Raw genomic sequence first — 25,993 nt, 5'->3', positions numbered from 1 at the left:
GAACATATAATTTTATCCGATAGATAAATCAATTTTCTACAAGATTGGCTAACTTTGAGGGCTCCTTTTTATCGAATTATTTATAATTATTATATACATTTATTTATAAAATAATACTTTAAAAAAAACGGCCAAAGCATATCGATGACATAACGATATAAGAACAGAGCTGCAAAATATTGGCTTAAGGCGCCTAACTTTGAATGTTTATTTAAAAATTCTTTTTTTCGCTTAATTGAAAATGTAAATGAAAAAGTTTTGTTGAAGACAATAATTTAACCCACATATTGACGCCTCAGCATTCCAACACTGACCGATTTAAATATTTTTACGTGCACACATATTTATGTGCATACATACATATATGTACATATATGTATGAACATATTGCTGACACAGAGAAAGCATATTTTTACGTTGTCTGCTTTTTACCTGTTCAACAATTCTTGGATCGGTCATGCAACTACTCATTTATAATGAAAAACAAACACAAAGAGCAGAAGAAAAATACACCCTACAAATATTCTGTATTCTCTAAATGCATAATTTTGTATGATCAGAAAAATCATGATCATATTAAATATATAATTTCTTGGGAAATGTAAGCGATAATCTTTTAATAAACTGCAGATTTAATGTGTATTTGGCTAAGCTTTAAATGAATGATGAAGAATACAAATACTAAATGCACTTTTTTCGGGCTCACAATGTTTAAAAATGTACGTGGAAGTTTCGAAAAACAGTTTTCTAAGTTTTGAGGTAATATTATTTTATACTCATATTTCGAATGTAAATATGCATGTCAGTCACCATTCGCAGCATACCCACGTTCTCATATGAATAACTAACAGGGTATGAAACTGGTCTACTTGTGATTTTGTACCGAAACGCCGAGTCAACCATTATTGTTTGAAGTGAAATGACTTTGAAAAATGATCGATTCTAGCGAATTTAAATATAATCAAGCCAGATTTTCACTTGCGAAATTTTCGAGATTTCGAAATTTTTGCTGAATTGTTCGCTTTTTGTTCATATAAGAACTGCCTTGCCACCTGATTTCAGTTTACATTTTTAGATCGACCAACGAGCATGTGCGGACCGCGTCTTCCATCACTCCTGGCAATCGGATGCCTGTTGGCCCTGGCCTCAGCGGAGTCCCTGTCCGACTATTATCGGCAGGACTTCGAGGACTTGCCCATCCCCGAAACCGAGTTCGATGAACGTCCCGCGCGATCGTCGTCAATTCCTGCTCAAGCATATGCCGCACCCGTAATCTACAATTCTCAATCTAGCTACTCAGCACCTGCGGCTCCAAGCTATTCAGCACCTGCGGCTCCAAGCTATTCAGCACCTGCAGCTCCAAGCTATTCAGCCCCGGCCACTCAAAGTTATTCAGCACCGGCCACTCAAAGTTATTCAGCGCCTGCGGGTCCTAGCTATTCAGCACCTGCCGCTCCAAGTTATTCGGCACCCAAGTCTTCTTATTCATCATCAGCACCGTCATCATACTCGGCCCCCGCATCATCAAGCTATTCAGCACCTGCTGCTCCAAGCTATTCAGCACCTGCCGCTCCAAGTTATTCAGCACCAGCCGCTCCAAGTTATTCAGCGCCTGCGGGTCCTAGCTATTCAGCACCTGCTGCTCCAAGCTATTCAGCACCTGCCGCTCCAAGTTATTCCGCACCGGCCACTCAAAGTTATTCAGCGCCTGCGGCTCCAAGCTATTCAGCACCTGCTGCTTCAAGCTATTCAGCACCTGCCGCTCCAAGTTATTCAGCACCCAAGTCTTCTTATTCATCATCAGCACCGTCATCATACTCGGCCCCCGCATCATCAAGCTACTCAGCACCAGCCGCTCCAAGTTATTCAGCACCTGCAGCTCAAAGCTATTCGGCACCTGCGGGTCCTAGCTATTCAGCGCCTGCGGCTCCAAGTTATTCAGCACCTGCCGCTCCAAGCTATTCAGCACCAGCCGCTCCAAGTTATTCAGCACCAGCCGCTCCAAGCTATTCAGCGCCTGCGGGTCCTAGCTATTCAGCACCTGCCGGTCCAAGCTATTCAGCACCCAAGTCTTCTTATTCATCATCAGCTCCGTCATCATACTCGGCCCCCGCATCATCAAGCTATTCAGCCCCTGCCGCTCCAAGCTATTCAGTACCTGCCACTCCAAGCTATTCAGCACCAGCCGCTCCAAGTTATTCAGCGCCTGCGGGTCCTAGCTATTCAGCACCTGCGGCTCCAAGTTATTCAGCACCAAGCCTTCTTCATCATCAGCACCGTCATCAGACTCGGCCCCCGCTCACAAGCTATTCAGCGCCAGCCGCTCCAAGTTATTCAGCACCTGCCGGCTCCAAGCTATTCAGCACCTGCGGGTTCCAATTATTCAGCACCAGCCGCTCCAAGTTATTCAGCGCCTGCGGGTCCTAGCTATTCAGCACCTGCCGCTCCAAGTTATTCAGCACCCAAGTCTTCTTATTCATCATCAGCACCGTCATCATACTCGGCCCCCGCATCATCAAGCTACTCAGCACCAGCCGCTCCAAGTTATTCAGCACCTGCAGCTCAAAGCTATTCGGCACCTGCGGGTCCTAGCTATTCAGCGCCTGCGGCTCCAAGTTATTCAGCAGCTGCTGCTCCAAGCTATTCAGCACCAACCGCTCCAAGTTATTCAGCGCCTGCGGCTCCAAGCTATTCAGCACCAGCCGCTCCAGCGTATTCCGCACCGAAATACTCTGGCTACGCCCGCATGGGAGATATGCTGGGCTCAGCGAGAACTGCTTACGGATCCGCCTCGGCCGGCTACGGAGGATCTCCATCCGCGGTCTCCATTCCCGCTCAGCCCTGTCCCAAGAACTACGTTTTCAGCTGTCAGAGCGTGTTCCAGAAAGCTCCTTGCAGTCAAGGCTCTTCTTACTAAGAGAATTTCGTTATGGCATTATAGAGAAATAAAAGCAATAAAGTTGAAGAGAACAAAATGTAAGTTATTTCGCACCTCATTCCCAATCACAAAGTGAATTTTTGAAAAGGGATGCTTTTCCCAGGGCCAGCTTTAGGGCAAGGTACCACTCTTGTCAGGTGGGCAATAGAGAGAAAGACTATCTGGACTATTTTTATACCCGTACTCAAAAAGAGTTAATGGGTATATTAGATTTGTGGTAAAAGTGGATGTGTGTTACGCAGAGAAGGAAACATTTCCGACCCCATAAAGTATATATATTTTTGATCTTTCTGTTGTTCTAGTTGCTTCAATCACAAGAGATTTTGTGCTAACCTGGCCGTTATTAGGTGTTGAACTTTAAGTTGAAATGCAATATGCATTGCCGCTTTGAGTCAGGTGTATGGACTCCGCGTTACCCACCCAACCATGTTAGCTACTGTTCATTATTTAAGCGTTAGCCCTCATGTGTTATATGTTCCTTTTCTCAATACCCCATTACAATTCGTATACTCCATATTTCTCAAAACAAATCCTCAATATATTTTCTCAATAAATTACATGGTTTCAAAACTAAAGACCAGAATAATAGGTAAATCAATAAAGATGGATATGTACATATGTATGTAGGTTAAACGTTGATGTATGGATAAAGAAAATCTAGAACAAAGCATTAATATGATGACTTACGAATTTCATTCCATCGCTGCATTCATTCCATCGCTGGTGAGGCTAGCAACGATGCAGTGCTCTTTAATAATGTTTTTCTCTTTTCGACAAAATAACAAACTTTTTTTTTCCTCAAGGATGCAAACCGACTTTTTCTGATATATGGGGACTTTAAATTTTTTTAAAGAAGTTCTAGGCGTTTTCTTTTCCTATCCCACCCACGCTTCTGAATCACAAGGTCTGGATCATAATCTTATTTAATCTTTTTCTTCTAGAGGTAAGCTAGCTTGTCCCACTAAAGCTTTCTACGCATCTTACAGCTGGTGCTACAGTTTGTACTTGAAAAGATAATTAAAACAGCTAGAATTTAAGCCGTCACAACAGATTGTGAGTACAGCTAAATATTCGTCTGTATATAATAAACATTGAAACGCAATTAGCACGACTTTCTTGTTGGTGTCTATTACTAAATTTTCTTTAGAAAAAAAAAAACACTGGTAGCAAAAAAAACCCCTATATACAGTTCCAACTTTTTTTAGGTGCCTTACTTTGCTTGATAAGCATATTCAAATAAAATCTAGGAGTACTTTAGCAAAATGCGTTAACTAAACCTTCGAAATGAAAAATAACTATAAAATACCTATGGTTCCAATATTTATTTCGAACCAATTGGGAACAAAACAAAGCAACGAATTATCATGTACATACATAAATCATCATTTTTGCATTTCAATGCTTTATATCCCCATAAGGGTTACCTGAAATCACGAATACCTTTTATCTGTTAACTTCTAGCTGTTTTAATTATCTTTTCAAAATAGCAAAAGGTTCGTTTAGCCAACTTAAGGATTATTGTTTAACTTATTGGCGAATAATAATAAATAATACCAAAAATTGAAAAATAGCTTCAAAAACCAAAATTCCAGTTTTCAAACCCTTACCATGTCTTTGACAAAAAATTATTCATATAAAAAAAAAATATCATCAAACCTTCTGCCCCAAGATTAATCTTTCACGAAAAATTTGATGTTTTTCCTGAGGAAAAACTCGTGTAATGGACTCGGTTATTAATGCTGGTTAGTCAATTAACTGTCCTTCATCGATCATTTGATAGCTCGCCCGCCTTTAATGCAAATCTCTGTATCTCTGGATAATCTAATAAATTCCAATCCCCAAGTTTATTTTTAGTTGTAAACCGCCCAATTGTCCCTAATTAATCGCATTACCTTCTCCATTCTGCGTTACAGAATCCTCGTTCTCCAGGATGCACATCCTTGCGGCAGACTTTGTCGGTTCAAAAGTTGCGTTCATTTAACGTAGATCTCAAGATAAAAATGCTCCCAAGAGGTAGACGTGTGAGCGTAAAGCACTAGTTAAATGAAATACATGGAATTTGTTTATGGTTTTCTTATAGTTTATTTGCAAATCCTTCTCTTGCGTCCTTCGCTAATGAATTATCACACTAAAAGCAACTGATAATAAATGAGTACAATTATGTATATATGTATGTATGTATATGTATCATATATAAATACGATCTATCCTCTATGTATGTATGTATGTATTTCTTATGTGTGAGTGTGGATGTTTTGTATATTCAGTACGCATGTACATGCATACATACATATTCATGTATGTACATTTGTTCCTTGTCCCCCTTTCCCAGCCCTTTCTTGATTTCTCCGTTTCTTGCGGTCTATATATTTCTTTAAAAAGCACTTATGTATCCTTAAATCAGCAATAACTACATACATAGCTCTACAGGTGTACATATATACATATGTATATAATTATATTGTATGTATACATATATAAATACTATATTTATCGCTTCGTAGCTAAATCATTTGCAGAATGAATGTTTTCTCCAAACAAGACGAAAAGGATAATTTGTTCAAGTCTCAGCTTGCGCGTCTTTTATTTTTGATATTATTTTCTATCAATAAACAAATTAATTATAAATCGATATGCATACACATGCATATGTGTGAGTGTATGTATGTACATATGTATGTTCTAGCGACTGGTCCATAGATTAAGAGGTATTATTCAGTTGGCAAATCATAAGTCTTAGGCTTAAGTCAGGCTCTTTGTTCCCTCAATGGTGCACCTTCTGGAAAACGAACGTCTGTCTGTCTGTCCCCTCCCCGGATCGATTCGAGACTGTAACGGTATCTTGATAAAATGCGTTTCGGAATTTCTGGGCTTGAGGTGGGTGGAGTGGATAATCGAAAGCATCTAATATCGGATAACGCCAATCACGGGTCCAGATTAAATGAATTAATCGCACAAGGCGAGCGCAGCTATCCAACTAACAGTATCCAGTAACAATTATTTAATACTTACACACATAAGGCCATTGGTGGAACCTTTAATAGATTAAGCGCATTTACCATGAGATTAATTAAGTGATTGATTTGATAGAATGAAGTCTGATATCGAATGAACGCTAACGACAATCTATCGAATAAGGCCACTAGCGGATTATTTAAGTTATCTATTGGGATTTGTTAAGCAATTTTAATTTAAATCGATCATTGATTCGTTTGGACCAGTGTTGGAGCTAATTACATATATTATTGGCAGTTTTATGTACCGTATCGCATTGATGTATATATGTACATATATACATATATATATCATTTGGATTCTCTCATCGAATTTGACGCACCGTACCGTTTTTACCTTCAGAAGATCCCCCCATTGAATAAAGTAGACACACAAAAATACATACATATGTATGTACATATGCAGATCCAACAGCATGGAATTTATAGATATTTTTCCGAGAACGCAGACTGCTGACTGCTGAGGCTCAATGCCAAACAACGAAGCTCTCCTCCCAAATGGGGTTCAAGCTCGAGGTGCGATGGGGGAGTGCGATGAACGAGCGCGACATTGGCCAAAAACCGAGGCTAGAGACCTATCTATAAACCAGAGTTCGTTGCTCGCCCAGCGATCCAAAAATTTGGCATTCAAAGCGGAATAGAGCAACAACAACAAAAACAAGGAAGGCTAACTTTGGAGGCCGAAGCTAAAGATTTTTTTGCAGATCTGTCTTTCCCATGGTCTCAGAATCTACTAAAACTACGACTAAGGGAATGATTGTGTGGCAAGCTTCAGGTTAAAATTTTAATGCCCTCGAAAGGGATATAGAAATCATACAGGGTAGCTCCGTGTTCCACCTTTTTGAATTTCAGGTGCTCCCGTTTCGCAATCTTCGCAAACTACAATTTAGTGTACTGTTCCCACAAAATCCCCTGCTATGTGTAACAGATATTTTTTTCTGATGTTTCATAGCATTATTTCAGAGAACATTTTTGAAGCACAAATAGGCGCAAGCTAAAAATTGCTCTGGTAATAGTGTCAATTAAATTTTAATGCATCAATAAGCTATCTTTTTTGTTTTGTTTTATAAAATGCCATTTACTTTTCATTTCAATGCGAAAAACTTTGTCCGTTAAAAAAAAAAATAATCCGCTTTTTGCGAAAACGGGAGCATCAAATTGTGCGATATTTGTAAAACTTGTCACAAGTAAATCGATAGGTTTTTACGAAATTAAAAACCGGAGCTGCTTTATAATATATTTAAAAACGGAACGGAATGCAGTCAACGGAACATTTCAGTGCGAGTGTGTGTTATTGTGTGCTTTGTTTTGTTGCTCACTTTGCTCTTCAATAAATGTTGACCCCCAAAAATGTATAAGCAATACAAAAGTAACCAGCTTAGCCCTGAGCTAGGTCAGCAGCCGCAGACAACCGCAACGGATGATCGGATGATCTCACATAGCGAGCGCCAGGGAAACGATAACGCAATGATTTCGCTCACATAAAAGAAGACCCCATGAGGCAGAAAACTTAACTGGGAAACGGAATGATGCAAAATCAGAAAAACATAAGCAAACAAGAAAATTATATATGCTAAAATTGGGTAAGCATGAAAGAATAATACGTGGAAAAGCACAAGTCTACCAACAATCGAGTGGAGAAAACGATAATTCAATAATATATTCAATATCCAACTAAACATTAAAGAAATTAAAAAATGCATTTCTTTTTTTTTTTGGTAATTTTTTGTTGTTTTTTTATAATTTATTTTGCCGTTGCAGCGCAGGGTTTTGAATGCTTAGTGGATCCACAACACGATCAATATAGGTGATCGGTCAGAGTACCATATGTATGTGTATAGCGTGTATAGGAATATTAACTAAAAATGGAAATACATATGCATAAGGTTCACTCTAGTTGTACGTACATAGGCTAAGTAATTCTGCTAGTTAATAACACAAAATAATATTAATAGTTGTAATCGTATCTAATAGTAAAGCATAATTGTAGAATTATAAAAAAAAACTTAATTAAACAAAATATTTCAATAGGTAACAGAGATAAATTGAATCAGAGTTTGGGGGCTATGGTTCTCTAGGGTTCATGTCCCTGATACTATGTATACCCCTGGCAGTCGGTCCGCTCCATGGAACTTTAACTGTTCTTCGAGCACTCGTATGGGGTTGCTAGTTTTTTCTCTCAGCCTAAGATGAGCTCCCCCATTCGGTGCATCTTCTCTTTATACCCTTAACATTCATGAGGGAACAGAGCCGATGCGAAGACGTAAAATGAAAACAAACGCGAAAAAACCGCGGAATAGAGAAACGAAAACGAAAGCTTAGGCGAGGCGAGGCAACTAATAGAAAATTCGCAAAAAAAAAAAGGAAAGATTATTTATATACATATCTGTATACATTATGTATGTATGTATATAAAATCAATGAAAGCCAGGCGAGCGAAAGTTGCACAAGAGAGAGATTAGATTCTCTCTGTCTCTTCTCTCGGAAAGAAAGTGCAACTCTCCCGTTTCTGCCTCTTGCTCTTTAGAAATATTTTGTTTGTTCACTAATACTAATAATAAATGTTAATTTTATACATATATATCATAATATTCATGATTTTCTGCATTTAAATTTTTTTTATATTATTTTTCGTGGTTTGTTATCTTTTTTTCTTTTAATAACATTTTGTGGTTGTTTCCCTTTTTCTTTAGTCAAAAAAACTTAAATATTCTATCACAGCCATCTCACTTTTTTTCGAAAAAAAAAATGTTTGTTTCTTTACCTTATAAATATTGTTGCTTAATTTTTGTGTAAGAATTAATATATCTTAAGATTATGTTCATATTTGTTGTTAATTTGCTTGATTTTCGCTTAAATCTTAAATCTTTTTTTGAATGCACTTTTGTTGGTTTTCTTTCTCAATTTTTTTTGTATGTTTGTTTTGAGGCTTGCTTCCATATTTAAAAAAATTCTAATTGCACTTTTTTGTGTTTTTTTTTTGTTTGCTTGTGTGTTTGTTGTTTTTTAATTGTTAAATTGCTATTTTTAATCAACATTGTTGCAGGTGTCCTCAAACATTTTGCTTTACATATACTCAATCTTGTGATGATTTTTTGTTTAAAAATTGGAGGAAATAGTAGATTAAAACTAAACCAATTCGAACCAAAAATTCTTTATCTTTTTTGTTGTAATTTACACAATTGAAACCATTTATTGTTTTTTTTTTGTTTTGTTTTTTTTTGTGGAAATTTTGTGGGTTTCTCAACGAAAACTGTTCTCTTTCGTTTAAATTTAGTGACTAGGAGAACGTCTTCTATGCCTAAACATACATATGTATTTATGTATATATCCTTGAGATGTATACAAATAATGTTGCATAAAATAATTTTTAATTTATGAAATGAGTGTTCGGAACAAAATTCAGTTTAGTTCAGGTAATATGCGAGAGACTCCAGGGAAATGTCAGTGTGTGGAAAATGGGTGCAAAGAAAGGGAAGCGGAGAATCTACTGGGCATAGCCTGGAATGTGCTTGACCTTTGATTGATTGTTTGAAGTTTTTGATCGGAAGTTGATGCTGAATGGAGCTCTCTGCGTAACCAAAACGGAAACAAACTATTTTCTTATCTACATGAATATATATATTTACATATGTATGTATGTATGTATGTATATACATATGTGTGTATGTGTATGTATAAGGAGATATACAGTGAAGCTTACAATTCTGTTGCTCTCTTTAAAAAAATAATTTGTATGTTTTTGTTTTGTTTTTTGTTTGTTTTTTTGTTTTTTGTATTTTTTTTCTCTTTCTTTGCATTTTGACTACAAATTCTTTGATTTTTGTTATACTCTTTTTTCATTTGTTGTCTCCATTTGTTCTTTGTTCTCTTTATATGTAGTTATCTCTTCCTGCTTTCCATTTCTTTAACGCTTTTTCTTTGATTAATCTTATACAATTTTTGATGTTTCTTTGTACAATCCGCGAGATGCCGCCTGCTCGTGGCTGGCTCGCTCTCTCTCTCTGTGGCGCCACCATTTGCTCGCAATGAGTCATAATGGCATCTCGCTCGCTCTCACTAGTTGATAGTAGTAACCTAGAGTGTGTGTGTGTGTGTGTGTGTGTGTGTGTACGTATACACCCTCACGGGTGTACCGCTTGAGTAAGTGTGCCTTACATAACGTAACCCTTTGCCTGCTCCTCCGCTCTCTGCTCTACGCTCTCCGCTCCTCTGCGTACTTGTCGTCATCTTCCAGAGCGATTACTGATACTTTCATGTCTCCAGCGAGGTGACCACCAGATTGTGAAACACACTCGCCGACTCGCTCATCATGGCCGCCTGGCCGCACGAGTCACTGGCGCCGCTGGGAGACGTGGGCGTGCCCAGGCGCAGGGCATCCATTATCACTTCAAAGTCCTTCTGGTTCTGGTTCATGTCGAAGTCGACCAGCTCCAGATGGTGATGGTGGTGGTGGTCAACGGACAGCTTGTTGCGCTTGCTGCTCGGACTGTCCATGGAGGCGCCAGCGCCCGATCCAATGCCCATGCCCATTCCCATGCCCATGCCCATGCCCATGCCCATACCCATGCCGACGCCCATACCCATGCCCATGCCCATGCCCAGTCCGACGACGTCCAGGGGGCAGTCCTCGATAGCGGAGATGAGGCGCTGCGGCGGTATGTAGAACTGGGATAGGGCTTCCCGCACCAGCCGGTCGCTTTCGTCCTCGCTGATGCTGTTGCTCCTCATTCGCTTGCGGGAAGCGGACAGGGAGGCCTTCTCCAGTTGCTCCGCCCCCTGGGTGATCTCCGGGTCAATGAGCAGCATGGGCGCATTGATGGCGCTCAGCTCGCGGTCGAGTATCTCCAGGTCGTTCACCAGATTGCTGCTGGACAGATTTCGCTTCCGGACCGCCGCCGTGTCGGATTGCGCGGCAGCGGCGGCGACAGAGGCGGGCGTGGCCGGCTGCTGGCGCATCGGCTGGTTTTCGATGGAGCACATGGTGCGGCCCGTGGAAGAGCAGTCCCCGTATTGGGATTTGGCGTTGCTGTTGATGTTGCTGCTGCTGCTGCTGTTGCTGTTGTTCGGCTTGGCATCGTCCATGTTTGGCTGGAAGAGATTCTCACGCGCCAATTCCGGACTTCGGCCGTCAGTTCTGCACAGAAAGAGAGAGAAAGTGAAGGGAAAGTTAGTCAAGAGTTGGGCACAAAACACACACAGAAAACATGGGGGGAAATTTCACGGCTGCAATTTTGCGGCTTCTGCTTCAATCTCAATTGAAGGAAGGAAGAACCCTTTTCCGATTTCCAATCTCCCGAAAGTCTTCAGGTATTAATCTGATATGGAACATCTATCGTAGTTCTTATCGATTATTAAATAATTCCTCGAGCATCGCATATCCCATATCCCATACATAGTACATACATATAGTATATTTCTACAAAAGTCGATAGCCCATCAATCGTTTCCTCTAATCAATCAACGTCCCTGTCCCTGTCCCTTCTTCCCATAAACATTGTCAGCACACCCTCCCAGCAAGCTGGAAGCCTGACATCAGCTCCGTTTATTTGATTCTTTGGTAAGGACTCTGGGCTAAGGGGTGAGCGGTAATGGGGCCATGGGGCCATGGGGCCATGGGGCCATGGGACCATGGTTGCAAGCGAAGTTTGGGGTCGTCTCCGCTCTTAATTAACTGGGCCAACTGTGTGTGGCACTGCCGTCCGTGGCTTTGGTGACCAGCAGCGAAGTAAATTTCAGTTAATTTCTCTTTCAATAAAAGCCAACAGCAACAACTGTCTACCAAGCGATTCCACACCTCCAACCCTCCCCATATACACATAGAGCCGGGGAGGTGGAAAAATCCAAAGTAACAGAGCAAAGAAAAGGCAACCTCGGCGCTTCGACGTTGTTGATACTCTCCTGCTGGCCAATGGATCTATTATATGACAGTTGCTATAATTACATCGACTTAATCTACATACTCCAATGATGCAAATTCTCTGTACAAGTTTCCCATTGGCGAACGGACACATTAATTTAGAATGAAGCGCGTGATTCGGGATGAGTCCCGTTTTCTACGAAGAAAATCGCCAGGGAAGCCAGAAGTAAGGGAAACACCCACAAAATAATATTGTTCAAAGAAGGTGGAAGAAACAGTCGCGCTGATAGGTGGCAGGGTGGCAGGGTGGCGGGTGTTGGGTGGCAGGTGGGTATGCTATGGAAGAGGGCTGGGGGTCAGGTGGTGGGGTGGTGGGGTGGTGGGGTGAGCACGCATTAAAATGCGCACCAGAGCATGTCAATTTTGACTATTAAAGCGAAGCAGCAGAAACAGCAGCAGCAACAACAGTTACAACACAAGCAATAACTGACAGAAATAATGTGGCAGCAGAGAGGAGCGGGCGCGGGAGCGCTGGTGTATGCCATGGGTACGCGCTTCAAGGGTGGGCTGAAGGAAAGTGGAAGCGAAGGCAATACATGCATACATACATATGTAGGTGTGTAGCGAAACAACAACAAAACACAACAAGAAAAAAAAAGCGAAAGTATGAAGGAATCTGTGCAGCAACAAAACGAAACAGAGGAAGAAGCAAAACCAAAAGCAACAGTGAAATACGAAAACAAAACAAAAATTGCTCGGCTTATAGAAACCAAAAAAAAAAAAACCAGAAAGCGTACAACAGAATCCGTGTACAGGCGGGGGGGAAGCGGCATAAGAAGAAGAAGAAGACAGCTAGAGGTAAACGAAGAGGGAACAGATAGGAAAGAGGGGCATAGAAGAGGGAGGCATTCCCCATAATCGAATTGCATATTTTCTTCAGCCACTTTCAATGCGTGACACAAAGAGAGCGGAGAGCGGAGAGAAAGAGAGCGGCGACTATGATGTGAGCCACTCTCTTGGCAATGCCAAAGACAGTGTAAGAGAGACCCCTCCAGGTGGTGGCCCAGGTGGAGGGGCCAGACACCAGCAGCCAGCGGAGCCAGCGAGCCAGCAAGTGAAAAAAAGTATGTTAGTTTCATTGTTGCTTTTGTTGCGTTTAATGCTTGTTGTTGGCCAAACGAAAATGGGAGCAACCGAAGCGGCAGCAGCAAGAGCAACAACTCGAAATTGAAGCCACTGTCGAAGCCCACAACGAGAAGCTCTACATATGTATGTATGTATGTATGTATGTAGATGGTTGGGGAGGGGGGGTCATAATAGACGAAGACGCAGACGAAGAGGAGCGCAGCTGACTGACCAAATGAGGTGCCAAAAGGCAGACCAAAGCAGGAGAGTGTGGGGCCGAGAGGGTAGCGGGATTGCCGAGGAGCGGAATGAAGGTGAATAGAGACGCCAGCATGGCATTGCACAAGTGGCCCACAGTGGCAGCGGTAGAGTCTGTGAATGCGGGGGTGGTGGGGGGTGGTCTAGCGGGGGGTCTTTACCTAAGTATGGTGAGTAAAATTGAATTAGGGAGAGGTGAGATGAGGTGAGACTACAAAGAGATTATAGCGAGTGGATCTAGGTTCTAGATCTGGTAAAATCAACTTCATTATCTCCGCGACAGCCGCTAGCCTTCAGCCAGAACAAACTTTGTATTCTCAGCGCATAATTCTACGAACTGACACACAAACACATTCCCCATTCCCCCTTCCTCACCCTCCCATCATTTAGCATTTGCTTTTGTGGTTTTTATGAGATTATAATAGAAGAGATCATCCTGAATGAGTCAGATATGAGGAATACACCCAACCCACAGCCCACAGCCCACAGCCCACAGCTCACAGCCCACAAGTCATGTACATATGTATGTATGTATGTATGTATGTATGTATAATCTCCAAAGACGCCAACCACATTGTAGATCGTGACGTAATAAGCCATCGGCATGGGAATGGAAATGGGTATGTGTCTGTTCGTGGGGCCGAGTAAGGGAGATGGCAGTAGAGAGACACTTGCGTACAGAAACCAATCGGCTACATTTTTCGACTCTCTTTGACATTGGGAGAGGCAGACAGGCAGACAGACAGACAGACAGACACAGACCCACAGCATGCATGTTCGTGTGCCTTTGCCTGTCTGTGTGTATGTGCATGTGGGTATGAGGCGTGCGACCGATAAGCAGGCGACAACTGGCCAATCCTTAGGTGGAGTGGAGCGGTGTGGTGCGGTGGTGCGGTGGGGGATGGTTTGGGATAGCTAGAGAACACACTTTTCATTATTTGTCCTTCGCGCGGTTCGCCGTCGTCTATGTGTCCCCCCGTCTGGTCCGTCTTATCTGTGTTTTCGTTTTGTGCACGTTTTCGATGGTTGTCGGTTAAATATGCCGTCGTTTTGCTTCTCCGCTCCTCCTCCCCCCCCCTAGACCACTGCCTCTGCCCAGCACAGCACTCTGTTTCCCGCCAATCAAAGCTGAAATTGGGGCATACTTAATACGCGTTAACCTCTCTCTCTTCCTTCTCCTCATCCTCTTCCGCTTGCAGCACCCTTGGTCAACCTTTCGTGGCTTATGTTTGTTTTTACGCCCCCACCCTATTTTTATTTAAGGGGTTTTCAGTTCAAGGCTCTTTAACCGTTTCCTCCCTCTCTACCCTACCTTTGTTTGGGCTTTGATTAATCGAAACGAATTTTTGGAATTTCTGCTGGAAAAGGCAGGACGGGAAGGCGAGCAAGGCAAAGCAAAGCAAAGCTTGCAAGCGAGGCTTTCTAGGCGGCAATTACACATACATACCTACATATGTATGTATGTATGTACATGTGTGGAGGAGAGATCAAAATGAGGGGCGGAGGAGTGCGTTTAGAGAGGGGGTGCTAGTGAGAGTTTGGTACTGCCATTGAGGTTCGGCAGCAGCATTATTTGTAAGTACTGTGGGTTAGGCATGGGGAATGGGAGTGAGTTTTCGGAAGTACCCTACCCCTACCCTATCCTACCCCACCCCCCCACGAAGCCAGTGGGGGGCTAGGAAGCAGAAGTACTAAGAGTGAGAGTCGGGAAAAGCAAGACGAAATGCTGTCGTCAAACGACAAGTGTACAAAAGCAAAGAAAAGAGAAGCACAAGCACAAAGGGTAGTGGGAAAAAGAAGGGGTGGGGTGGGGTGTGGGGGAAGAGAATGCGGGTAGGGATGTCAGGCAGACAGCGGCTTGCAGGCAGCAACGTTCTGGTGCGGTGCGGTGCGAGGGTAAATCGCGAATGTAGGACGCTGTTGGGGGTCATTGCGCGAGTGAGCGAGCGACGCACGCTTTCACTGTATGCGGAAAAAAAATGGTGGGAAGGGGGGAATGGGGGAATGGGAATTCCAATTTGGGAGTAGGGCGAAGGAGAGCTAAAATGAGGATTGCAGCCACGCAGGATAGGCGGGTGCTGTTGGGCGCTGGCTTCGTGTCAAAGGCAACTTCATTTCGAAGTTTTCCAAAGTGCTCAGCGTTCCGCTTCGTTTCCAGACGCTTCGTTTGCAATGTGTTACGGAGATGGATCCAATTCAAAATAAGAAAAAATGGAAAACCTTGACGACAGGCCAGTCGCTTGCCCTCAACCAGCCCCGCCCCTCTATATATCCCCCACAGCTTTTAATCTTTTCACTGCCTCCATGACTTAATCATCATCAGTTGCATTTCGTGTACACATACATGTACATGTATGTATGTATGTATGTACATATTTACGCTATTTCGATGGAGAGGTAATCGAGTGAGAGTGAAAAGTGAAAAGTGCGTATCCCCTGGCTAGGGGGGGAGGTCCAGCCCAGCCGGGAATGGGAATGGGAATAAAACAGTGGGGAATACACCCAAAAAAGAATGCCAAAGCAATAATAGTTGTCAAATCGCAACGAATCTTGGTAGCTACTAGCTAGTACCTGTTATATGTATGTACATATGTATGTATGTAGCCTCTTAAAGTACCAGCTGTTCATAAAGAAGAACATCTGATCTATTTTGGACACACAAAACACTTCACGATTACCGATTACCGATTACAACAACAATAACAAATCAAAACAAAACCAGTTCTCAGTCGCAGCTTCCTTCTCGCTATTTTTATCTATCCTCCATTCCACCCCAGTCACAGACGGCGGTTGTATCATCGAATTGTTCTAAATATTTCACTCAATGCAGTTGTTGCGAGGCAGAGCGAGATAAGGTTTCCCCTTCCATCAAGTGTTGTGTGCACTGGTGTGAGCGGGGGGTGGAGGGATGTTACCGAATAGATGAGATGAGATGAACAGCAACAACAATCACTTCTTTGCATCGCCTGGCGATGACAGAGTGAGACAACAGGAGAGACACGACACAGCCGCAGCGACAGCGACAGAAAAGATAACACACAACACAAAACAGAAACAGAAACAGAAAAAGAAAAAGCTGCACGAACAACAACAAAAACTATAAAAACGTCATCGCAGTCGCGAAATTATTACGACGACGCCGCAAAATGGGGCGGCCTGAGTGGGTTACACAAAAAGCTGTCGTCTATGGGTGAGTGGTGCCAGTGCCAGTGGCAGTGTGTGAGTGCCAAAGAGCATAGAGCACAAAAGAGTGGAAGAAGTGTGAGTGTGAGTGGGAGTGGAAGTGGGAGAGGAAGAGCTAGGTGGTGAGCGGCTCTGGACAGTTTGTTGTGTGCTGAAAGAGATGGGGTGGGTGAGTGGTGATGGATAAAGCAGTGCAGAGCACAGCTAAAGATTGGAGGAAATTCGGTAAGCGATTGAATAAGAGCGTCTCGCTGCTGCTGATGTTGTTTCTTAGCGCTCTTTGAAGCGTTTTAGCCCATAATTTTTGGTTTGAGAATCGGGTTTTTGCAAGATATAGGACTCTATACTCTATAGAGGAGGTATTCACTAAATGCTATGCTGGACGGACATATGTATAGGGTATAAGGATTGTTTTAGAGAAAAAGGCGCTGAAACTGTGCAACCGATATCCAAAGATATCGACAAATCAAAATAAAAAAACATTTCGATTACTCGATCATCATATTATATCAACGACAACTCCAACTCTTTTTTTACCGTCAAAGTTAATTACTTAAGCACTCAAATGGAACATGCGATTCGATCCATTCCACGTTTCTCAACTTCTGGCTCTCCACTTCCGATTTCTCCACTTTATGTAATTAATTTATCGATTGCTGGATGAAATCTACAAGCTAATAAAGACATCAGCCTGAATATGCATTTTCCAAAAGGGGGTGGGGTGCAAACAAATGTCAAACAAAGAAAAACGAGAGAAAAAAAGACAACAAGCTAAACACCACAGACAGAGTCTTTCAATTATAAAGTAGCAACTACTTCAAGTCAGAAAATACATATATACATGTACATATTTTTATAACAATTAAGTATCAAAATTTGATCCAAATCAGCCAAGTAAAAGATTTCCCACAGTTTCAGGATTAATGAGATCCATGCATTTATACATAAACAAAAAAGAGACAGACAGGGCTGTATTTAAGGGGGCAGTGATGGAGAACATTATGTTACAATACATACATAATTACATTATTTAATTCTGGAGGTCACAGGCATACATATGTACATATGTACATACATACCCTTCTTGTACTCGACAAGAGTCCAGGGTATACAAAATAAACGGAATAAACGGAAACCCAACGCACGAACACCGCAGCGTCGCTGTCTGAGAAAGAGCGCGCGCTGCCTGTGGCAGTGGCAGTGCCAGTGGCAGAGAGAAAGGGAGAGGCACAGACAGTCGTGACAAGAGAGGCATTGTCCAAAAGGAAAGGCGGGGTGGAATTAACTTTGCAAAAGCAAAAACAAAACCGAGCTTAAAGCGTGTGTAACGGCATTTTGTTGTTTGTTTTCTCCGTCGTTTGGCGGCGCGCGAACGAGAAAAGAAAGCCAAAGGTGGCCACTGCCACTGTTGCTGCTGCTAGATAATGTACATATGGATGTACATACATAAGTATAAATATGAGAGATAGAGGGGGCGACAGGCGGACAAGAACAGCAGGTGTTGTGTGCAAGCAGTTTTGCGGCGGCGTAGGGGCGGTCAGGGGGTGTTAAGCGCCACTAGTGCACAATTTTTCCACCGCCATTGAAGTGCGTGAGCAAGAGCAGAACCAGCAGAATATGAGGGCAAAGTCGTGTAAAGGGGAAGAGTATGAAAAAGAATAAGAGGAAGGCAAGGAAGCAGAATAGCAGGAATCAAAAGAGACCAAAGAATTTAAGGCGAAGCTGCAGCCAAAGGATATGCTGGAGAAAGCAGCAAGGACTAAGGAATATGGGGAAGAAGGAATAGAACACGTCGAATATGAAGACGAAAAAAGAATTCGTGGCGGAAGAAACTTGAGCTGAATCACAATAGGAAGTTACAAGTACGCAGCAGCAGCAGCAGCAATCAGTGAATGAAAGTTAACGGTAAAGGAAATGAAACGATTCTAAATGAAAAATTTCAAAAAGCTACGCTGCTGCTTTTGCTGTTTATGCTCTGCCAGCAGAGCGCCAACAACTGCGAGTGGGCCAAAATGTTTTAGCAGCTGCAGCGCAGAGACGCAGAGAAGAAGCAGAGATCGACACCGACACCGACGACGACGACGACGACGACGGCGGCGGACGTGCATAAAAGACAAGACAAAAATATAATGATACACAGGCAGGGCAGGCACACTTATGCTCACTTCGTGTTCGTGTGTGTGCGATGCGAGTGTGTTTTTTTTTCTGTTTATACATACATATGCACATATTTGTATCTCTTTTATTAAATACGCTTAAAAAGAAATTAACTATCACCTAAAGACCACTACTAAGCAAAGAATATGAAGGTTTCGAATCCTTTCAGACGGGCGTGTGTATATGTGTGTGTGTGTGTGTGTGTGTGAAGGTTCAGTGGTGCTGCCAATGCTGCGATTTGGCTAAGAGAGCGCCGCTGCTGCCTGGTGTCAGTGGTTGCTGCTATTATTGTGGTTGCTTTTTTTTGCAAGTGGAACGTGATTCCGATTACTTCAACCAGCGCTACGCTTCTTTAGCGCGCGCACACACACACACACACATACAGAAAGATAGACACATTCAAAGTAAAACAAAATAACATCCATGTGATATACATATGTATGTATGTATGTATGTGCATAAATGTTGTGTAGTTGCTAGAGATGGACCGCGGACCAGGCTTTCAAAGCACGAGCCTACACGACCACAAAACGGAACTAATAATCACAGACGTCTGATGACTCACTATTCGCGAGTATCGTTTGTCATCAATTTATGTACACACACACATATGTAAGTTCTATGTGAACTCTGCAGAAAGTATTACACAATATTTGCGGGGGGATTCCTGATTAGGAAATGGAGCAGCACCTTCGAAAATGAGATCCGTTAATGGCACCAACAGACAATAGGCACACAGCGACAGGGCAGCAGGAGCACACTTTCCTATGCCCACTATACAAGGCAATAGGGAGGGATATGCATATATGAAATCATTTGGACTCAGTCTGAAGTAATATGGCAATAAGCAGGATCCCATCTCTAATAGGGTTTGAAAACGACATTCATATGTACATATATACGTACATACATATGGATGTATGATGTGCATTTCGTTTGCATTTGGTTCCTGTCCTTTCTTGATTCTTGGTCACAGGTCACAGTACCTACATACTACTACTTTTATTGTACGATTGGCCCTGTTTCAGATCGTAGCATACATACATACATATGTATGTATGTATGTACATATAAAACACAGCACATGAATACCAAGCATTTCAAGAAACGCACAACTTTTCTCAATTGTTGAGGCCTGCTTTTCATTTTATTTTTTTTTTCGTTGCCTGTTTGTGGTTTTATTTAGTTGATGGTCTTTTTTTGGTTTTGTTTCGTGTGATTACGAGCTTGGTTTTTGCTTGACTTTTTTCTCTGTCCGATTTTGTGTGTCTTCACTTTGCTTTTACTTCGGTGTGTCTTTGCTCTCCTTCTTTAGTAGTTTGTCTTTTTTTCGCTTTTGCTTTTGCTGTAGTGCACCCTCCCTCTGACTTTGTTTTTACTTTGAAGTAACATTTAAGTAGTTTTGGTTTTCCTTTGGTATTTTGTACATACATACATACGTATGTACATGTTGCGTTTGTGTTTGCTCTTCTCTTTCTTAATTGGTTTGTCTTTGGTTTTATTTTTGTGTCATACCCAATACCCATGTCTTGCCCATTGCTTCGGCGTGTCTTTGCTTTGACTTTTCTTTGATTTTCATCATTCTTGTTTATATGTATATTGCAATGTCTATGTGGCTTCGGCTTCGCCTTTGTCTTGCTTATGCTTGGCTTTGCCCTGTCTTTGCTTTTTTATTTTGCTTTTGCTTTGCCCGTACTTCTTTGCTCGAATTGCCTTTGGCTGACGGCCTGAGCTTGGCCTCAATGTTTCCTCGCTATGAAAATATGCCGCCGCTGTCGCTGCCACCACCGTTGTGTGAGTGTTTGTGTGTGTGTGTAAACGAATGTCTGTGTCTGTGCCTGTGAATGTTTTTTTTTTTGTGTGTTTCTGTATTCGTTTGTGTTTGTCCGATTGTTTGTCCGTTGTTGCTGCAACTTTGCAATACTCGACTAAGGTGAATGGGAGACGGAAAAGCATTGGTAGTGGAATGGGATGGGATGGGATAGGATGGGTGAAAGAGAAGAGAAGAGGAAGAAGGCTGGTGGCAGAGGAACACAAGTCCTTGTGGAAGCCATATACTACTGTGGTGTGGTAAATCGGGTTTGGTTTACTGCCCAAGCCGTTTACGGTTTCAAAGCGGCTAACTAAGCAGTTGCATCATCCGACATCCACTGTCCGCGGGAGCAATAGTAATCCCAACAGGAGTATTCCATGAATAAATATAACGTTATGGAAACCTTGCGTTGTACATAACGATTTGAGACAGAGATGGAAACCCGTACATTTAATTATGTATTGCGACGAAACAACCATGTTGAAATAGTCTTGCAAAATGCCCAAGCAATAAGTTCAAGAAGTGCCACTTGCCGTCATTATTCAACACTTACAACATCGAAAATTAACCGCTGGAAAACCCTTTTAATAATACTGCAGTAGAATTATTGCTGAAGTGCGCCAGCGACATTTAGTTAAACATTCCTTCGAAAAACAATTTTCGAATTCAATTATGTGCTAGGTTATATTATATCCATCGATTGTTCATCATCTCACTGATGTAACACGGCTCACGGAACTACTGCTGCACACAGCAACAATAATAAGATTAGACAGAAATGTCAGTTGAACCTTTCATCGATTTACAGCAGGTCCTGGTCCTACCTACAACTAAGTGGCAGTTCGAAATCATCTCACTTTCGATATCTGTCCGTTTAAATGCTGCCTGGCCATTGGTCTGTGATTAGACACTGCTGAAAAGGGCAGTTGCCACCTCCTGCAGCCACAGGAACCCCCCCATCAGACACACGCGCAGACATATACACAAGCACCTGGCAAAGGTTGAAAGTTCATCATGAGGCGTACACCTAAAAGTACGCCGCCTACCTTTATGTGTACATGTCTGCTGGCGTGTGTGTATGATATGCTACTAGACACTAACCTGGGAAGATTCTGCAGGTGACGCAGCTGCTTCTCGCGTCGCAGTTCGTCGTTGAGGCGACAGTAGGTGTTGTTGATGCAGACGCTGCGCCGCAGATTCGTCTCCGAGTCCTTGATGCGCTCCATTTTGTGGGCGCAGAGCTGTAGGATCCGCTTGCGCTCCTCGCGCTGACGTAGCTTCGGCGAGATCATCGGCACGCGCGATCGATGATGGTGATGGCCCATCGGGGGGGAGCAGCGTGGCGGGCCGAACATGTCCGAGTCATCGTCGCTGCCGCTGCCACTGCCACTGCCGCTGCCGCCGTTCGCTGCGACGTTTGTATTGGTTGGCAAGGTCATTGTGCGTTTTTATTGCTCTCGCTATATGTGTTTACGAGTGTGTGTTGAGCGTGCAGAGTCGCTCTTTCTCTGCTGAAGACTTTTGATTATGTTTTGGTTTATCGCCTGCTTTGCTGCTGATGCTATTGCTGTTGCAAGCGACTTTATACTGCAACAAATATGCTGACAAGGCAAACCACAAATTTTTCAAAGGCGTTTTTGGTTTTTTTTTGCTTTTGTTTGTTTTTATTTGGGAGGAAGCAACTTTTTGCAACACGCAAATGAGCTAAGCTCCTCTGATGCTGTGCTGCTTGCTGCTGCTTCTTCAGTCTGAGTGGGGAGCAAGAGGCGCCGTTGCTTGCGAGTGTTTTTTTTTTGTATTTTGCTTGAGATTTCACTTTGCTGTTTGTTACCGTTAGGTTAGCGTTCTGCTGCTGCGTCTTCCCCTTATTTTTTCTGTTATTGCTATTGGTTATTTGATTTGCAGAAATTCAAAATAATCCAGGACTTTTGAATCTCTATTTGTTTTTCTTTTTGGCACAAAAAAAAGTCATTCAAAACGGGGAAAAAAAAACAACAAAAACATCTCTTCCTCTCGTCTGTCGCCTTATTATTGCAACTGTTCTTGATTTGGACGGCGAACACCGAAGCACACTCGAAAGGGTTGCGATTTAGGAAAGCTCCGACATTAGTTCTGTTTGCTTCTGTTGTTGTCGCGACCCCGAGTTTCCCCACTGCCGATATGGATAGTTTTTAGTGGGATATAATCAACGGAGATTTCTGAATTCAGAAAAAAATTCGACAAGGTTGTGTTGTGCACACGTCCGCGGCGAAAACAATTGTGAGACCATTTTTCCGGGCTACAATATGCCCATTTCTTGCATGTTTCCGACTCATGTTGCTTTAAAACCGGTTGGGCGCGTATTAAAATGTTTTCCAATTCTGCTTGAATGTTGCTGTGCAACGTCTGTGTGGTATGTACATACCTTGTGGACATTTTCTAGCAACATTTTAGGCAGAGAAAAAGAGAGTAAAAGAGAGAAAACGATGCTCGCCGTCTCTTGTTCGGCTCTGCTCGGCTCGGTTCGGTTCGTTTCTTTGTGGCTGTAGAAACGGAAGTAGCGGCAGCAGCACTCAGCTTAAAGAGCGCGTTGTGAAAGAGAGCGCTCCATCTACCCTACCTAACCCCCCTTTCTGGCACACCGTGGGTACAACATAAAGAGAACAACACAACTTGACATGGCGTACGTGCCAGAGCGGCTTCTCCCGAACATATGTATGCATTCGACTGTGTATGTTCATGTGTGTGATATGCAAGTGGCGCAAAAGATTTTGGCACCGCATGGCTCTGTCTGTGTTCGTGTGTCCATTTGTAACGGAAGCAAAACGCAAGCACACGCGAGCCTTTGGCCATCAAGGCGACTGACTTGGTGGGCCAGTGGGTGTCGTGGCGGAGAAGGTTAGATAGTTAGATGGGTGGGCAAGGCTTCGGCCCGCTCTCTATCCCCCAGCGTCTGTTTTATTCGACTTCTCTGCTCTGTCATCTTTCGACAGTGTCTCTATTACATACAAACATATGTACACTTCTTCGGCGGAGTCTTTGTTTTTCTCTGGAAACTCCCTCTTTCCCTCTGTATCTTTTTCCTTAGTATCACCAGACAACAGTCGCTTCTTCCCTTCTAACTCCCGCCACCATATCATTGTGTTCTTCTTCACCATTACTCCCTCCTCCCCTCCTTTGACTCTTGCTCTTCACCAGACCACTATCGCATGCCTCTGACCTGACACTTCTTCCCCACTATAAGCATCATATCATCCTCATCTTCTCTCTTTATGCTGTTGCTGGTTCTCCCTCTTCCGTCTCGCTCTTTGTGATTGTTTTTCGTTATTTTATTATTACATACATATGTACATATGTATGTATGTATGTATGTAAAAAGTGAGTGGCCTCAGGCCCAACGTTCATTGTTGTGGAGGAGACGACACAATTTTCTTTAGAGTCTTGATCAACGTTTTATAGTTGCGGCCATGTACGTACGTACGTATGTAATTAGCCAAAGCGGGATATCTGGTCAATAGTTTCACTTTGAATTTAGGCTAAGTAGATAGAACACACACAGAGGCAGACACATGTACAGAGTAGCACAGGTAGTGTGAGAGCGAGTGGGAGGTAAAGAGCAATTGCCTCATTGCGAAAACAGAAAGAATGAACAAATCAAAACAAAACCAAAATCAGTATCAAAGCAAAGCCTCAAAGCAACCATTCACCCCTACTCTACCCCCTCGTCTAACACATTGACAATATACAGTTTTAGAATGTTTCCCCAACAACAATTCTGAGGTCAGTTTTGGCAGCCATGAGAGTGGTGTGAGTCCAGTGCGCCAGTGTTCGTGTGTGTGTGAGTGTGTGCTCTCACACAAAGAGACAATGCAAATTTGCACTCAAACAAAGAGACAAACAAAGATGAGTAAGAGCGAACGAGCAAGAGAGTTCATGAGTGTGTTCGTTTTGAGTGGGGTGGTGTGTTTACACGATCTTTGTACTACGAGTATTAAGGCGGAGAAGGATGATTGTTACCGTTATTTATGGGGCGACACACTCATCAAATGGTGCTCCCCAATCGTGTTGTTTATCAGGAAATTAAATTCCCCTGAAAAGGGGGAAACACCATAACACTCTCTCTCTCTCTCTGGCTTATCTCTCTCTCTCCCTCACTCGCCGTCTTTGTCTTTTGCATTTCTTGCAGTACAAGATCAATTCAAATTACGTAATTAAGCAACAAGCAAACAACCAATTAAATATTTATTGCTTCCAATTTTCTTTCCGATAACAAAAAAACTAACACGAACTGAAGCAAAAAAAAAATTGAAATGAAACAGAAATGAGAAGATAAATACAATGAAAAGCCACACACACACACTATCATACATTAAGGCACGCGGCTATTACCTGCGTGGCGACAGCGTTGACGTTGACGTTCGACGACGTCGGCGCTGAGAAATCACCGCGATTAATTTGGCGTTTTTTTTGTTTTTATTTGCTCAGAGGTATTCTCTTCGTATACATATGTATGTACATATTTATGAATGTACATCATTTCTGTGATATACTCGTAGGGGTACTTCAATTTTAACCAGATTTTTGTAACGCAAGTTCGAATAACCAACCCACAAAATTCGGGCACTTCCCCAAAGTGGACACCAGTACAAAACCCGTATATATGTACAGTACATATATAAATACATATGTACATAGATGTGCAAGTTCATACAACAAATATGTCGCAGCTGGGATCTTTGCGGACTATATGCCACACAATATAAGAGGTCTTCTTGTGTTTTTTGTATATTCTTTATACGCTAATATACTTTTAATATAGAATAAGCACATGGGTAAACGGATACAAAAACATAAATATTCATAACGTATATCATAATTGACCTCACATTCGAAAAATGTTCAATTAGGGTATTCAAGGTGCGACGTGCAACTTTTTTTCTTTGCATTCGCTAAGAAGTCGATATATGGACAAGAGATATGGAAAATATGATGCGCAAAAATAAACTTAAAAGTGTAAAAGTAAACGAAGTGCAAGAATTAACATTAATGCATAAATAGTGGTCTGTTTTCCTCTCTTATCTATTTGTTTGCCATCTCTCATGTCGAGTGAAAAAACGAGAAGGAACGTGTGAGTCGCTTCTGTGGACGTGACTCTACTTTTATACCCGTACTCAGTATATAAATTTGTGAGCTTATGTAGAAATTTAAAATATTTTACATTTCTTACATTTTTTTGCTACATATGCTATCTACATCTACAATGTCGATTACACATCTAAAATGTAGATTCTTTATACAGAATGTAGATTCTACATCTTTTCTGCGAAAGGTCCCGCACTGCAGCGTCAGCAGCGCCGGATGAGGTGGGGGAAGCACCTGAAAATTAATTTCTTCATTCTGGCTATAAAAAATATCCGATCTGATCCAGATTCGGCATCCTGGTAGATATGGTCATTCTCTACGATACTGCGCTTTTAGTTTTCTCGTTACTTCAAAATTGTGGATGCCAAAGATTTTTTGTCCTTTGTGAAGGCGAAAGAGGGCGTGGAATAATTTGGAAACAAACTTGACTCAGTGTGATATCACATGAGCCTGGAAACAAAATTTGGACGGATGGACGGACTATCGTTTCGTTCTCTGCGTTACACACATCCACTTTTACCGCA

At 42.3% G+C, this 25,993-nt stretch overlaps 2 protein-coding genes across 2 annotated transcripts; one reads left to right on the top strand and one right to left on the bottom strand.

The window, feature by feature from the left end:
- Positions 1-1,081: 1,081 nt before the first annotated feature.
- LOC111071842 (DNA-directed RNA polymerase II subunit RPB1) lies at positions 1,082-2,965 on the top strand. The gene is given in 2 exon segments (XM_041596137.1): positions 1,082-2,346; positions 2,348-2,965. Coding segments are annotated over 2 exon segments (1,827 nt in total). The 5' UTR covers positions 1,082-1,089; the 3' UTR covers positions 2,918-2,965.
- Positions 2,966-9,860: 6,895 nt separating this feature from the next.
- On the bottom strand, positions 9,861-22,624 carry LOC111071836. Its single transcript, XM_022363366.2, has 2 exons — positions 21,450-22,624; positions 9,861-11,089 (listed from the first exon to the last, which is right to left on the bottom strand). Exons 1-2 carry the CDS (start codon positions 21,785-21,787, stop codon positions 10,207-10,209), a joined length of 1,221 nt encoding a protein of 406 aa, XP_022219058.2. The 5' UTR covers positions 21,788-22,624; the 3' UTR covers positions 9,861-10,206.
- Between the last annotated feature and the right edge of the window lie 3,369 nt (positions 22,625-25,993).

Source organism: Drosophila obscura, unplaced genomic scaffold (genome assembly GCF_018151105.1).
Source record: "Drosophila obscura isolate BZ-5 IFL unplaced genomic scaffold, ASM1815110v1 contig_96, whole genome shotgun sequence".
In the NCBI taxonomy this organism is placed as follows: Eukaryota; Metazoa; Arthropoda; class Insecta; order Diptera; family Drosophilidae; genus Drosophila; species Drosophila obscura.
Note: the sequence above shows the minus strand (reverse complement) of the source record. Positions and strands in the feature narration are given on the sequence as shown.